The sequence below is a fragment of the Manis javanica genome, chromosome 6 (genome assembly GCF_040802235.1).
Source record: "Manis javanica isolate MJ-LG chromosome 6, MJ_LKY, whole genome shotgun sequence".
Classification (NCBI taxonomy): Eukaryota; Metazoa; Chordata; class Mammalia; order Pholidota; family Manidae; genus Manis; species Manis javanica.
The window spans coordinates 67,717,944-67,732,383 of NC_133161.1; the positions used below are offsets into that span (position 1 = coordinate 67,717,944).

General features: G+C 39.9%; 1 protein-coding gene across 5 annotated transcripts in view; it reads left to right on the plus strand.

Moving 5' to 3' along the window:
• SLC25A13 (solute carrier family 25 member 13) overlaps nt 1-14,440 on the plus strand; it is a 177,108-nt gene that overhangs the window by 86,281 nt on the left and 76,387 nt on the right. For all 5 annotated transcript variants that reach the window (XM_017676680.3, XM_073238804.1, XM_017676681.3 and 2 more), the window contains one exon: nt 5,539-5,678. In XM_017676680.3, coding sequence (XP_017532169.2) covers nt 5,539-5,678 — 140 coding nt within the window. The remainder of the gene's footprint in view (nt 1-5,538; nt 5,679-14,440) is intronic.

Below are 14,440 nucleotides of genomic sequence, written 5' to 3' on the forward strand. Positions count from 1 at the left end.
CTTTGTGAAGCTATTGCAAATGGAATTGGTTAACTTCATTTTGCTTGTGCTTATTTCAGTGTATATAGAAATACAGTTGATTTTGTGTATTGATCTTGTATCCTTCAACCTTGCTGGACTGACTCATCTATTCTAACAGTTTTTAAGTAGAAACAATTGCCACTTTGCTATTGTCTTTTTATAATAATAAAAAAAAATTTAGCAGACTGTTAGATTGGAAATATTTGAGAAGAAAATGAAGTCCCACAAACAAACTCAAAGGATCCTTGAGCTTATTTGGTGTCTTGCTTTAAATAATACCACTATTGTTTGGTGATACTATGGGAACTAGAAGCCTTCCAAATATAGTTTGTTTGGCACAGACCAAAATAATAGTTATTATACTTAACTGTAAGACATAAGCATTCTAATTTGGTTTTACTTTCAGGAGGATTGGCTGAATTAAGAAAAATGTGAGTTCAAATATCTAAAATATATATCTTGTGCTTCATACCTATTCCAGTGCTAATTCATTTTTTATTCTTTGCCTATATGACCTCAACCTGGGGGTACAATTTTAAGACCTTGTGTTTTAGACAATGAGAGACCTGCTTCTAATTCTTTTTAAGTTAGTGATGAATCTGCCAAGTGATGCTTATTTGAAAGCTGTCAGCTAGTGAATTATGGGTTATAATTATATATGATTATATCTATATATGTTATGTATATAATCTGTATATGTTGTTCACTGAATCAAGTAAGAAACCAAAAAGCCTAGAACATTTTGGGTTACTTCTTCCTCTCCAGGAGTACAAGTTAGGTTTGGAAAGGTCAGGGAATGGGAAAGGCTCAGTGACAGTCCGGCCCTAAGTTGACTCCTGGAGTCTTTTATTGCAAAGCTCTTGGAGTTTCCTATGGGAGCCAGATTTTGAAAATTGCTTCAGTATACTGTAAAGTTTCTGACTTACACTGTAAGATGGTTTTCAGTTTCTGATTTCCACTGTAAGATGAGGGAAGTACTCTTACCTTTCATTGCTTCACAAGGTGGAGAAATCTTAAGCAGTTGAGCGTTAAGTGAGAAAGCTCTTTGTGCCTCCCAAAAGGAGAAAAGAATATTAGTCTGAGATGATAATACAGAGTCTTCCAAAGTGAGAGGGGAAATACCAGAGACTCTGTGATTATTTGGCTATGGATGTAGTCTCTGTTCATGAGCCTGTAAGAACAAGTAGACCAAGCATTTCAGAATATGTCAACCCAGGATGACATATCAGAGCAGATGAAATATTCGAAGACCTATGAACCTATAAAATGTTTTCAGAGAAAATGCGTGAGTTTTCCAGAATGGCAAAATTTAATATTTTCATTTTTTAGAAGAGTTGATTAGCCATGAAAATGAATAGAAATATTGGTAGTTTTCCTTTTTATCAATAATCCTCCTTCCCTCTTGCACCTATCATTTGGTTTGGTCACTTAGAATGGGTTGGTCATAGGATATTTGAGTACATAAACCTCTGTTAAGTAAGTTAGAAGAGTGAAAAGTAAATTTTGTAGAAATTGTATCAAGTAAAAAAACTCCAAGTCTTCTTTTTCTGTAGAGTCCCATGACCAACTGTTTTTCCCATAGTGACCTTTTCTTTACCATAACTGTACTGTCAAGTCCTGGGACGTTGAAAATAATAATATTTGCTACTGGCAAGTAATGCCAATGTCTGTTACTACCTGGAGTGGGATCTGTCGTGTTTCCATAACCCCATGTGGCTTTGGGCCAAAGTGCTCTGACTGAACCCTTACTTCACTTCAAAAGAAAGAGAAAGGAACCCTTCTTAATACTGTTGCTTGCCACTGAAATACTCCCTCACAGACCCATGCACATAAATCCTCTACAGCCTTCAGGACTCAGACCAAGGGTTATCTTCTCCAAGAAACCTTTTTTTGCCTACTTCTGTAAGCGCCTGCCTCCTCAAACTTTTATTTCCTTATCATGAGGAATGCCTGCAGTGTAGCTCTTAACAGTACACTGTTTGCATCTGTTGTGGGTTGGGCTTGGATACAGCACTGTCTTCCCCCACCCTCCCACTGCCTCAGGGCCTCTGACCGTGCTGGTCACTGTGCCACTTAGAAGTCGGCTGCTAGGTAGCTAAGGCATTCTTACCACCCGGGAGGTATGTTAGAACAGCTGAGAACTTGGTCATAGGACCACATTCTCAGGGTTGTGTTACTTGTAAACTGTCCAACTCCAGGGAGCAGCAGGTAGGCCATGAAGAGTATGTCATCCACTGGGTGCACAATATGGCAGCCCTGTGTATCCTCTTGGGTCTGTAGGTGACCTGTGTGTTCACATTACAGCATGACACTAGTCTGGAGAATCTTTTCCTGCCTCCTTTCAGATTTGTGTCAGTTTCGATGGGATTTTAAAAATTCATAAGGAGTGAATCCAACCCTTCCATACCTTTCTAGGAAATTGTTTTTCAGAATGAGGTCCTGGACCTTTGTATCTGAAGAACTTGGGATACTGGATAAAGTAGAGATTTCATCCCCTCAATAGACTTGACTCAGCCTAGGAGCGGGGCTGCAACTTAAAGCTTTAACAAACAAGACTGATGATTCTGAAGCAATTCGCTAAAATCTTAGGAAATGATAGTTGAGATAGCTACTCAGAAAGATAGAAACTGTAGTGCTCAGAAAGATAGAAACTGTAGTGCCCCAAAGGGTTAACACCACTGTCCTTAACCTGCTGCACTACTGTAAACCTTTACTGACTCACTTCAACTCATCCACTTAGTGACTGGTTGTTCTCTGTCCACCGCTGTGTCACCCCAGTGCAAGATAGAAGTGAAAAATAGGGTCTTTGCTGTTAAAGTTCTAAGAATCTGAGTGGAAAGAAGAGATACACAATAAATATGTACATGCACACACACGTATCTGCATACATACATATATACTATATAGAGATCATCTTTTTAAAAACATTGTTATCAATAATACAGGTCTGTAAGATCTGATTTTTGCTGCTTGCTTTGTAGAGTTATGTTTTGCAGGTCACATATGACTCTATCCTGAGTGACTAGATTTCAGCGTTTGAGGCATGCATTTTATGAGAGACAAGCTCTATGGGGCAGTGGAAAAGGCTCTCAACTTAGGGTTCAAAGTTGACAGCTTAGAATTCAAGTCAGAGCACTCACTACTAAGCAGTAAATGTTAGTTACTTTAACTATAGGGAAAATAATTAGGGTGAGGCACATTCTAAATATATTTACTAATTTTAGTAACTTAAATAGATTTATATGCATTTATAATTTTAGGTGATATAAATGCTAAAATGGATAACAAATGCCTTAGCTTTATATGCCAATATTTGAGCAATGCCTTCTGTTACTTTCTGTGGAACACTGAAGAAGAAAGAGATCAAGAAAAGGACCTTATTTTTGACAGCTCTCCTTTGATTATTACATTAAAACTTTATTTCACCAGAATACTTGGCAGAAAAATGGCCAGAAAGCCATATTTGTTATATATTATTTCTTTAAAATTTTATTTATAGTAAAAATTATTTTTTCCTTTGATCATATCTTTGTCATTTGAACACCATTTCTCATTATATAATTTATTGGTCTAGATTAGAATACTGTGGGAGCCTTCTTTGGATCCATGTTGGGTCTGCTTCATGCAGAGGCACAGAAGTTTAGACCAGGAAAGGAGCTCCAGATTATCTGGGTTAATATCTGCTTTACCACTGAAGACTTAAGACATCTAGCTGTTAGAACAATACCTGGCACATAGTAAATGCCTAAGAAGTTTTAGCTCCTATTCGTAGCAGAATTTGAACCCAAGTTGTTTGAATTTCAGTATGGTAATTTCTTCTCAGATGTTTTAGAGCTGGAAGAAAACTTACATAGAGCCTCCTCCTACTTAATTTATTTCATTGATGACTTGCAGACCCCTCCACCGCCACCACCACACGCACAGACACACACTAAATCCTCTGGGAATCTTTCCTTTTTTATACTTAAAGTATTGTTAATAGTTTCCTTTTTTTCCCCTTCTTAATCTCTTAATTCTTGATTCACTTCATTTTTCTCATGCCCTCCTTTTTCCTAAAAGTGTAAGACAGAATAAATTGAAGGAAATTGAGGGTTGCACTTTAAAACTTTATATTTTATTGTCCTCATCAGGACCGGCCTGAGGTTTTCTGCCACCTTCTGTCATTTATGCCTGGCATAATTCTGATTTTTACTGCCTTCTCTGTGCAGATATATCCCCAGTGTGTATGGGAGTGCTGATGGCAGCACTACTGTTTCTTCATGACAAGACTTTAAAAATTTCTGGAAACTTTAAAAGCATGGAATAAAAACTTGTGGGTGTAATGGGGGTGGAAGTAGGAAATTTGGGGGAAACAGTGAAAACATGTGCCAAAAGTTTTGGCACCCTTAGAAGGCTAAAGAACTTCTTTTTCTTTCTTTAAATAGAGGCAAAGGGAAAAAACAAAGTATCAGGCAGAGTTTGCTCATAAAAATGAGCAGGTGTGGTAGATACATTTAAAGACATGAAAGCCAGGAGAAAATTCATTAATATAATAATAATGTGTGTCTCTCTACCCTCCAAACATACACTTTTGTTGGAAGCAGGAGACTAGTAAAAAAAAGAGCCTTAGAAAAGTAAGAAAAATAAGGTTTTTCATATTGTTTTATTTTTTCTGTCAGTCCTCTTACAGTTTGTAGTAGAGGCTCAAAAGAGGTGAAGGGTCAGTACTAGTCCATTGGGTAGCCCATCTTAAAATGGGATAATTTGGACTATTGAGAACTTCTGTCAAGACAAAAATGTGCCATGTAGAGTTAAAATCTCGGGCTGCTGGCTTTCTTCCCATTGCCTCTGTCTAAGTCTGGCTTGATAAACAGTGGACCTTTTAAAGCTCAAATAGAGTCAGTGCTATTGAAATATGTGCTTTCGGATTTGTCTGATTTCTAAATCCTCACCAACTTTTTAATAACTTGATAAAGGACTGTATTTAAGACTTGTGTTGTTACATATACTTTTGTATATGTGTATTTCCTGCCGTGAAATATTGAGCTGTACTCTGTGCCTAGAAAGTCATATTTCTTAAAACAAAACCATATGAGGTGATGATTATGTGGCTTATTACTTTGGTTTGGTTTCCTCCCTCCTCTTAGGGGGTGGGTGGTGTGTGTGTGTGTGTGTGTGTGTGTGTTTCCTCCCTCCTCTTAGGTGTGGGTGTGTGTGTGTGTTTCCTCCCTCCTCTTAGGTGTGGGTGTGTTTCCTCCCTCCTCTTAAGTGTGGGTGTGGGTGTGTGTTTCCTCCCTCCTCTTAGGTGTGGGTGTGTCCTGGCCCCCTTTATTTTATTTGGTGGGATTATTAACTTTGATTTCTTGACTGATTTCAAGAGGATTCCAACTTTTATTTCTGCCCTGATTTGATGATCTATGTGTGTTTTCAGAGTTGTTACTTTTTATAAGAAGAAAGTAGCAATCTCCATTTAATAACATGTTATAAGGGGGGACCCAGTTTGCTTTGTTTTAATCAACCTTTCTTTTCTCCTTTCAGAGGACGTTAAGGAAGTTTTTGAACAGACCACAATTCATCAACATATTCCATTTAACTGGGATTCAGAATTTGTGCAACTACATTTTGGAAAAGAAAGAAAAAGACACCTGACATATGCAGAATTCACTCAGTTTTTACTGGTGGGTCTATCTCTTAAAGTGTTGAAAAGAGTACATAAGTAAAACTGGGATCCTGATTTACCTCAAACTTGCTAACTTTGGCCAAACCATCCTATTTGGAAGAATTTATTAGTATGTAGTAACCATAGGATTGACGAGTTCATAAAAACTGAGTAGAACCCTGTCACATTTAAAAGATATACGGGCCCTGTGAAATCATGTGATTTGCTGGAAAGTCATGTGACATAAGTCAGGCAGGCAGAATTGGAACTTGAGTGGTTGGCTTATGACTGGTTCTGCTACTGTTCACCAATATTTTGTTTTCCCTTGAGAAATGGACAGATGTCCTCATAAGGATCTAATTAGTTTCATTTCACCTGAGACCTTTTATAGATAAGCTAGTGGGTGTGGAACTTGATTATGTTGGAATCAGCTGGGGAGCTTTAAAAACTGGTGTTTGGTATTAGATTTGACTGGGAATGGGGCAGGGACAGCTTGGGATCCAGGGGCTTCTGCTGTGGCAACCAAGTCTGCAAGTCATTGTTCTCAAGCATGTGCTATGCTTATCCAGGGTTAACTCTGGGGGAGTGGCCTGTGTTTCTGGGGTGCACCCTCGTTGGCCCAGTCTTTCCTGCCTTTCTCTTTCTCCTCCCTTCCCCAGTTCTGGGTATGTCATTGGGCCACTGATGACACCAGTGGAACAGTAGCAACAAGATAGGATTACAAGTGTAGTTTTGCTTCTAAAGCATAATTTTTAAAATGTTTTAATTCCAATATTAGCATTTAGTCACTAGAGGTTCAATATCTATATGATATTAGGTATGTCTGATAAACCACTCTTTTGGATTTTTATACATTCATTTTATATATCTCTAATAACTAAATTTTACTTATATTTTATTAAATATAATATTTAAAAGACTCATTTTAGGCCATTAGCTCACTATGTATAAATTCTGGGTCTTGAGGAACAATTTGCCAGGGAAATCGCCATCTGTGCTCTATCACCAGAAGTGTCACCAGTGGGGTATCTTGGTTCCCCTGCTGCTTCGTGTGCCCAAGGCTTGCAGAGCCTAATGAGGAGTGGTGGGGAAAGGGTTGTGGGCAGAGGCGGAGGGTGCAAGGACACGCACACTTACACCCTGCCATGCGCTCATTAGTCAACATTTGGTGGAACCCATTCTGAGGTACCAGCATATGTAATAGGTTGACTTGAATCACTGCTTCTGTTTTTTACTTTTACTGGTATTGTTACGATATATAAAATTTATCATGTTAGTTTGCTTTTATTTTCTTGGCATTTGAATTTTAGAACAAGATGTTTTAAACGTGCCTTTGTATTTTTTTCAAGCACATTAATGTCTATGAATCCCCATTTTCAGTTCAATATAAACATAAACCTACATAATAACTCAGGTAGAGAATGGGAAGTGAGACGTTGGGTTTTTTTGCTGTTTACAGAAGATGTTGGTGTGCAGTGGGAGATGGTATTCATTTTGATGAGGAATAATTACAATAATGCTATTGAGACAAATGCCTCAAATTGACTTTATGGAACACAGCCTAATTAACTTTTAGTCTTAATGGGATGTCAGCAATAGTGGGGATGATCGTGTTTCCCTTTAAGCAAGTATCAATTATGCTGAATGAGTCCACTGTCAACCCCTCACAGTGGATTCTAGGCCTTCTTCAAGGTAGGGAGAAGCCCGAGTCAAAGGTTACATGACTCAGGGATTACTAATTATGTTTCCAGCTACAACTTATAGGGCATTCACTTATATTTGACTCCATTCTATAACAGTAAATGGAAAAATATCCCACAGTGTCCTGCATGGGACAATTTTGACTTTGTAGCCAAAATGTAAGTGCTAGACTTTTCCTAGATTGAAACGGTTATGGTGGTTACTTATTTTGGTAAGGGCATTGCTTCTGTGCCCCACTGCAGGTCCAGATTTAAAGGAATTAATAGATGTATCATAGTAGACTTTATATGAGTGCCAGTGAAGTACCAGCTCTGTGGTCTACCATTGGGCCCTCCTCCTGTGCATCCTCCCCGCCCCCCCGCCCCATTCACATATTTTGTTTGTTTCTTTCTTTTAAATTCTTTTTTGCATGCAGGTAGAGCTTCAGACCTCTACTTCAGATACTTTGTATGCTTCCTTTGGGCTCTGTTCTGGATGCAGGGAACTTCTTAAGGGCATAAGGTAGCTTAATCTTCAATATTTCAGGCTCTTGCTTTGGCAAGCATGCACCCGCCTTTCTGCTCCAGGGCAGGGCTCAGAAACAGGCACCTGCTCCCTGACTGGCGCCATGGTTATGAAAGCCCATGCTTGGCTGCCTGATATGTGAAAGAATACCACCATGCAGGCCACTGCCTGTCACCTGATGAGGAAGAGGGGCAGCCGTAGGGACAGCTGAGAAGTGCTTGTGCTGTCAAGGAGCCTCCACAGTACAGAGAAACAACACTGCTGTAGACTGCTAAAGGTCCTAGAAGTAGTTCAGCTTGGCTCCAGCCAATTCAGATGTCACATTCGTGTGTTACCTGGGCTTACGTATGTGCACCTGTTTGTGACTGGTGGGCAGTGCCATTCTCTGCAAGGCCAGATCTTTTTTTTTTCTTCATTTAATGTTTTACTATATTTAAGCACGTGTGACTTTGTTACAAGCCTGCACGTGGCTGGGAGGGCTCTGTATGTTCACATGTTTATCTGTGTACTGTTTGCAGAAGCTGCCTGCTCTCTGAATTGTGCTGGTCCTGGGCATTGCTGGAAAGCTTATGTGTCATTTTCTGTGCTTTGGTTTTAAATTCATAACATGGTGAATCAGTTTGATATTCTTCAAGCTAAAGTTGCCTTGTTTGTACTTTGCAGCCAAACAATAGTGTTGAAGCAAGTAGCAGAGATACAGAATCTCCTGCCCAGTCTCGTTCCTTGTTGACAGGGAAGGATATCAGCGGACAGTGGAGTCACAATCCCAATACCTCATTGTTAATACTGCTGGATCTTCTGTTGCTATTTTCTTTTTTTATGCCCAATTTTGTCATCTCCACTTAACTTCATGAGTGTTGGTGTCAGTGTGAATACAGTTCTATATGTGGGTGGGTATGTATGTGTATTTTAAAATATCCTATAAAATATTCTATTTAAAATACTCTCTCCATACATCTCTACTCTCAGCTCCTAGAGTAAAACTCTAATTTTATGGTTGCTAGTTGAAAAATGGATTTTAATATGCTGAATTTTTTAGAAAACAATGTGGAGAAATTTTCCTCTTCCATACCTGATGGAACTCCTGTTCATAAATGGTGTTAACATAAAACTCTCTAAAAATACCCAGTTTAGAAGTATTTCTTGTGCTGAGTATTACTACTCCTGGGGCAAACTACCCAATTTAGCAAATGTTTGCTGAACATGCAGTGTTTGCCCAGAGGCCTTGTGCTAAGGGCCAAGAGGTTCAGTGATAACATCTTGAGACACTTACAAGGTACAATTCTAGGGGTTATTCCTATGTTTATCTGACAGATCAAAGGGCTAAGTACAAGCATGCATAAACCCCATTTTATAGATGAGAAGACTGAGGCCTTTCACTTTAGAGGCTTTTAGCAGTATCTCATTAGGGATTTTGATTTGCATTTCCGTAATGACTAATAATGTTGAGCATCATTTCATATGCTTATTGGCCACTTACATATCTTCTTTGGAGACCTGTCCATTCAAAACTATTGCCCATTTTTTATTGGGTGGATATTGTAGGCAACTGTGAGCACAAAGGGAAATGCCTCAAACTTTTCTGCCAAATTACTCTATGGAGACCATAAGAAGAGTCACTCTCAAAAAAAGAAGTAATAATAGTAATGATCTTTATAATTTACGAAGTGCTTTTAACTATTTTATTTCCAATAAGAGCATCCCTCAATATACCATTATCCCCTATAATATGCAAAAGAATAAACAGACTCTAGGGTAAAGTTTTGCATTTAAAGGTAATCTTCAGGGGAAAATGCTCATGGCTTTCATTAGGTTCCCAAAGGAACACCGCTAAAGAGTAGAGCAAAACTGTCCTAGACCTCAGCTCCCTCCATAAGGTCACAGACATGAGAGAATCAGAACTGCTGGTACCACTCTACTACACTGTCTCCAGGGCCACGGCTATGAGCAGTTAGTTTCTCTTGGTGGAAATGGCCTTGCTTCTGAATAGGGGTGTACAAGTCACACATTACTGGCCATCTGGCATTTCTCACCCCCACCCATTTATTGCCAGATGTGATAATAACAAAAGCCCTTAGTAAGGGTGCATATTATGTTATCTCCCTTTACTTTTTGATGTTTTATAATTATAGATATATATTTCACATAAAATTATGACAGTTTAAAAATAGTCTGTGCATAGGAGTTTCTAGTGTCTCCAATCTCAGGATAGAAAAGTTTAGGATTGCTACCAAATGCAACACACTTGTTAGCTAGAAAACACTTTCTCCAAACTGGCTCTCATAGAACAGTTCCCAGTTTAGAAAGTACTTTTACTTATCCTTATAATCACCTTAGGTGTTCAGCAGTTACTATTGTTTCTGTATGAAAGAGAAGCTCTCAGCAGCTTGGAGAAGCTTTCTGGATTTGTTCAAGTTGAGACAGGTAGAATTGAAATTGATTTTTATTTTCCTAAATCTCTAGCAGTGTTTTTCAAATTTTGTATAAAATTTTTCTGAAGTGATTATTTCAAAAGCCAGAGTCCTGGGCCTCTGTCTCCCCACAAGGGTCTGATACAGTAAGTCTGGTTAGGGCCTAAGAAACTGCCTTTCAAACAAGTGGCTGAATTGTGATGTTCCAGATAGTGTCAGGGCCACCCACTGGGAAGCAGGGTTTAGACTGCAAAACCACCGAATCTGTTCTCCAGGTCTTCATCCTCATATTGATGAGGAGTTTGAAGAGGCAAACATGATCAGATCATTCTGACTGTGACAAATTAAATGGAGAGGGCTATGACTAAGGAAAGGGAAACTAGTTGGTCACTTTCTAATCTAAAAACAGCCATGGCCTAGGTTGAAGGGTAATGGTGATAAGCCGAAGTAAATGGGTTCAAGAGAAAAAGGGATGGGCCTGACCAGGCTTGGTGGTTTAATAGGATGGGGACACTTAAGGATATGACTCCTAGGGCTAACTCCTAGGTTTAGGCTTGGGCAGACGGTGGTGGTCTGCTGAGATGGGGAGCACAAGGGGGGACGCTTAATGAAGGGCTGCAGAATAGGGTGGCATGTATGCTGCTGGACTGTTTCCACCTGTCTCGGTTCCTTGGAATTAAAATGGTATGACAGGACTCCAGGACCCATGGGCCCACAGACTTGGGCATTTCCAAGGAATTCTGTTCCCCATCTTACCGAACCAGGAAGTTTCTTGTTTCCAGAGGCCTTCATGCTCTTGCTCTAGGAAGAGGAATCATCAAGAAATCAACAATGCTCTAAATTGGTGGACAGGCCAGATTTTGAATTTGGGGTTAGTCAGCCAAGAAATGGTTAGCTGGCTTGGGAGGGAATAGTGCTAAAAAAATTCTCTGATGTTGCTCATGAAATACAGTTTAGCAATGAAGTTACCGGACCCAACAGAGAGCCTTGATCACAAAGGTGTGTTTTGCCATGACTTTATTCAGGTCCCCCTTTTGTTAGAAGAGGTGAATCATAGTTGAGAGAGGTGGGAATAGGACCTGCATGCCCCCGCTCAATAGGGAGCTGGTGTCCTGGACTGGCTGTTAACGTTGGTAAGGACCATTGTTGTCAGGGAACATGATCCCAGTGCCAGCCCCATGGATTGGGTTGGATACCAGAACATACTCATTCTAGTAATGCAACTGAACAATTTTAGCTCTTTTTGTTAATCAAATGTACCGTCATTTCGGCTTATGGGTCAGCATGGCATACAGATCAGCCCAAGTCTTTTCTGTGTAAAATGGACATTGTGGTCATTCAGGTTCTGAGCTGTAGAGAGCAGTGCTCTGGAAGTCTGTGGCTCCCAAGCGCTGATGGCTGCGTGTTCCTCTAGAGGCCAGAGTCGCTGCTCCTAGTTAGCCATGGTCTGGGCTTTCTGGTCCTCTCACTTACAGTTCTTTACTATGTTTGGCATAGCATTCTTGTATAAGGCAAAACTTTCAATGCAAAGGGCTATGTATGTTAAAAAAAGAAGCTGTTCCCAGCCACTACCACCACCAAACAAAAGAAAACATGACCTTCAACCAATGCAGCACCATCAAGCTTTGAAATTGCTAGAACATTGCAGGTGTTAACAAAAACAATCCCTTGTAGAACTTGCTAAAGCCACAGTTGTTTAAACAGGTGAGTGGACACCTAACAAGGTCCTTGTTAGAACAGTGACCCAAGCCATTTTTGCCTCTTTTTGCCCCCCCCCTCCACCTGCCATCTGTATTAGTTAAAATATCTAGACAATGGATCTTTAGTAGCCATAGACCATGCCTGCATTTGCATTTCTAACATGTGAGTGCTTTTTATGTTGATTTTAATTTGCCCCAGGTGTGGTCTGCAATACAGCTCTGGTACTCTTTCATAAATACAGCCCCTTTTGATGATCCAAAATGAAATAATGAGTAAAAGTAGCAAATGTCAGCTCTTCCAAGAGATAAGATTGTGTTTTGTGTCCAAATGGAAGCCATCACTGGTTAGCACAGATGTGCTAATATCCTGGTCCCTGGGAGAATTTGATGCAGGACGCATTTCATTCACATTGCACTTTCTACTCGGCTGAGGAAATCAGAATTCATCATGCTATTGTGCCCATGGTGTTCGTCAGCTTGCTGTTTTGTTGAGCAGCCTGTTGTGCAGGCTTTTACTCTAACATCCTGGTAAAGATGACCACTCCGTATGGCATCGCCCAGCTGTTAACCCACTGTGAAGTTTAACATTAAATCAGAAGATCAAGGAAATTGAGACGGAAAAGCTCTGTCCTTGGTTTCTGCCAAGGTGTTGCCGAGCACACAGTTCTGCATACAGCCCTGCTTCTAGAGGCCTTTGGGGTAAAAGGCCCTACTCAGTGAATTGGGATGAAATTTCACCCTGAACTCTGGAAATCTGACTGCCTGAGCTGAGTGTGGGGAGCACAGAAAAATGTTAGGAATGAGAGCTACTTATCGCTCTACCTGTTCCATTGCTAAGTTCCATTTTTACTCTGTTCAAAAATATGTCGATCTTTATTTTAGCTAGAATTTTTTTCTCCAAATTAGCATTGGATTGTGAAAATGAAGTGGATACTTACATATTAAATAGTGTGCAGGTTCTGGTATTTAATGCAATACAGAATTTATTTGAAATAGGGCTAAATGTGATACTGTACTTTTTAAAGAAACCATCTTTTGGGAATTTTGGTCCTTGTCATAAATAATTACCTGCATTTCCCCCAGAATTCTTCCACCTCCACCCTTAAAAAGGGATGCTTCTGAATCATATCCTTATTGATACCTCCCTGCTTTTATTAAAGTTTTAGATGATTTTTCAAATTTCAAAACTGTGCAAAGCACACAAGTGTAAATGAACTAGGGGTCTTCTTTGGTGTTCTGGGCTTTATAATATAAATCATCTATCTGGATCTGCTGCTTGTTTTGAAGGTCTATTGCTCTATATTTTTTTGTTCCTGATAAATTGTCCTTAGGCTGAAGCACAAACTTCCATGTTTGAATAGAGGTGGAGAGAATTTTGCATTCAAAATATACCCACTTGAAAATTGGTGATTATTAAGGAAATGACAGCCCTGAAACTATTAGAAGCATGAATGTTAGACCTGAAGTGGTGTAACCCTTATATATGTTTATTTCTGTAAAGCCAGCAATTTTAAAGAGTCTGATTTTTTTTTCCCCCTGCAGCAATCTGAATGGGTGTGTTGGAGTAGTTGGAAACTGCTGTAATAAAAGCTTATTCCATTAATCATCATGCACCAGAATAGAGGGAACACAAAACAGTTCACTGGCAAATAGTAAAGAAAAATTGGGCCTCCTTTCATGTGCTTGAGCAGAACTGCCTTAGCGCGGGCAGTACAGCTCCATCTCTGCAACCTTCTGGCCTTAGGTGAAGGAGGCCCCTTCTCATCAGTCCTCACTGGCGCCATCAGCAGTGCTCACAAAGCACCCCTCTGCTTGGCACCTGTAAGAGCTCTCTTTGCAGAGCTATGCCATCTTCCCAGCATGCTGGGTTTTCCAGAAGGTGTCAAGCCTTCAATTTTATTGTCTATACTGACCTATTTAGGTATCAGTTCCATTTTTGTCATCTGCCTGCTCTTTGTATGTACTGTGAGAGGATCTCATCTATTTCTACGACCATTACTGTTTTCTTCTGGATTTTGAGAGGCCTCCTCCTGTAGGGAACAGGCAGTCCTTGTAGGTTAAGATTGTGGCACCAGAGCCAGACTGCCTGGGTGCACATCTGGTTTCATTGTTAGCATCATGTGACCTTCAGCTGCCTTTGCCTCATTTTTCCACCTACAACGTGGAGGTGATGATAGGGCCCACCTTACAGGACTTTTGGAAGGATGCAAAGAGGTGAAGCAGGAACACACAGCAGTCCCTGGAGCCTACTAGCATGCACTTAATAACTCACTAAGCGAATTAGCCTTTGGGGTAGTATTTTTTTCCTCAAGGTCCTATTATCTACATTTCCCAAGTTTACATATTTCTCTGCACCTCTAGCTTTTTTTTTTTGGTTTGTAGCTTAACATCTGTTTATAACATAAGCTTATCTCACTCCAGGTTCCTCATCGTGGTCTGCCTCCTGGTCTCTTCCCCCTGACATG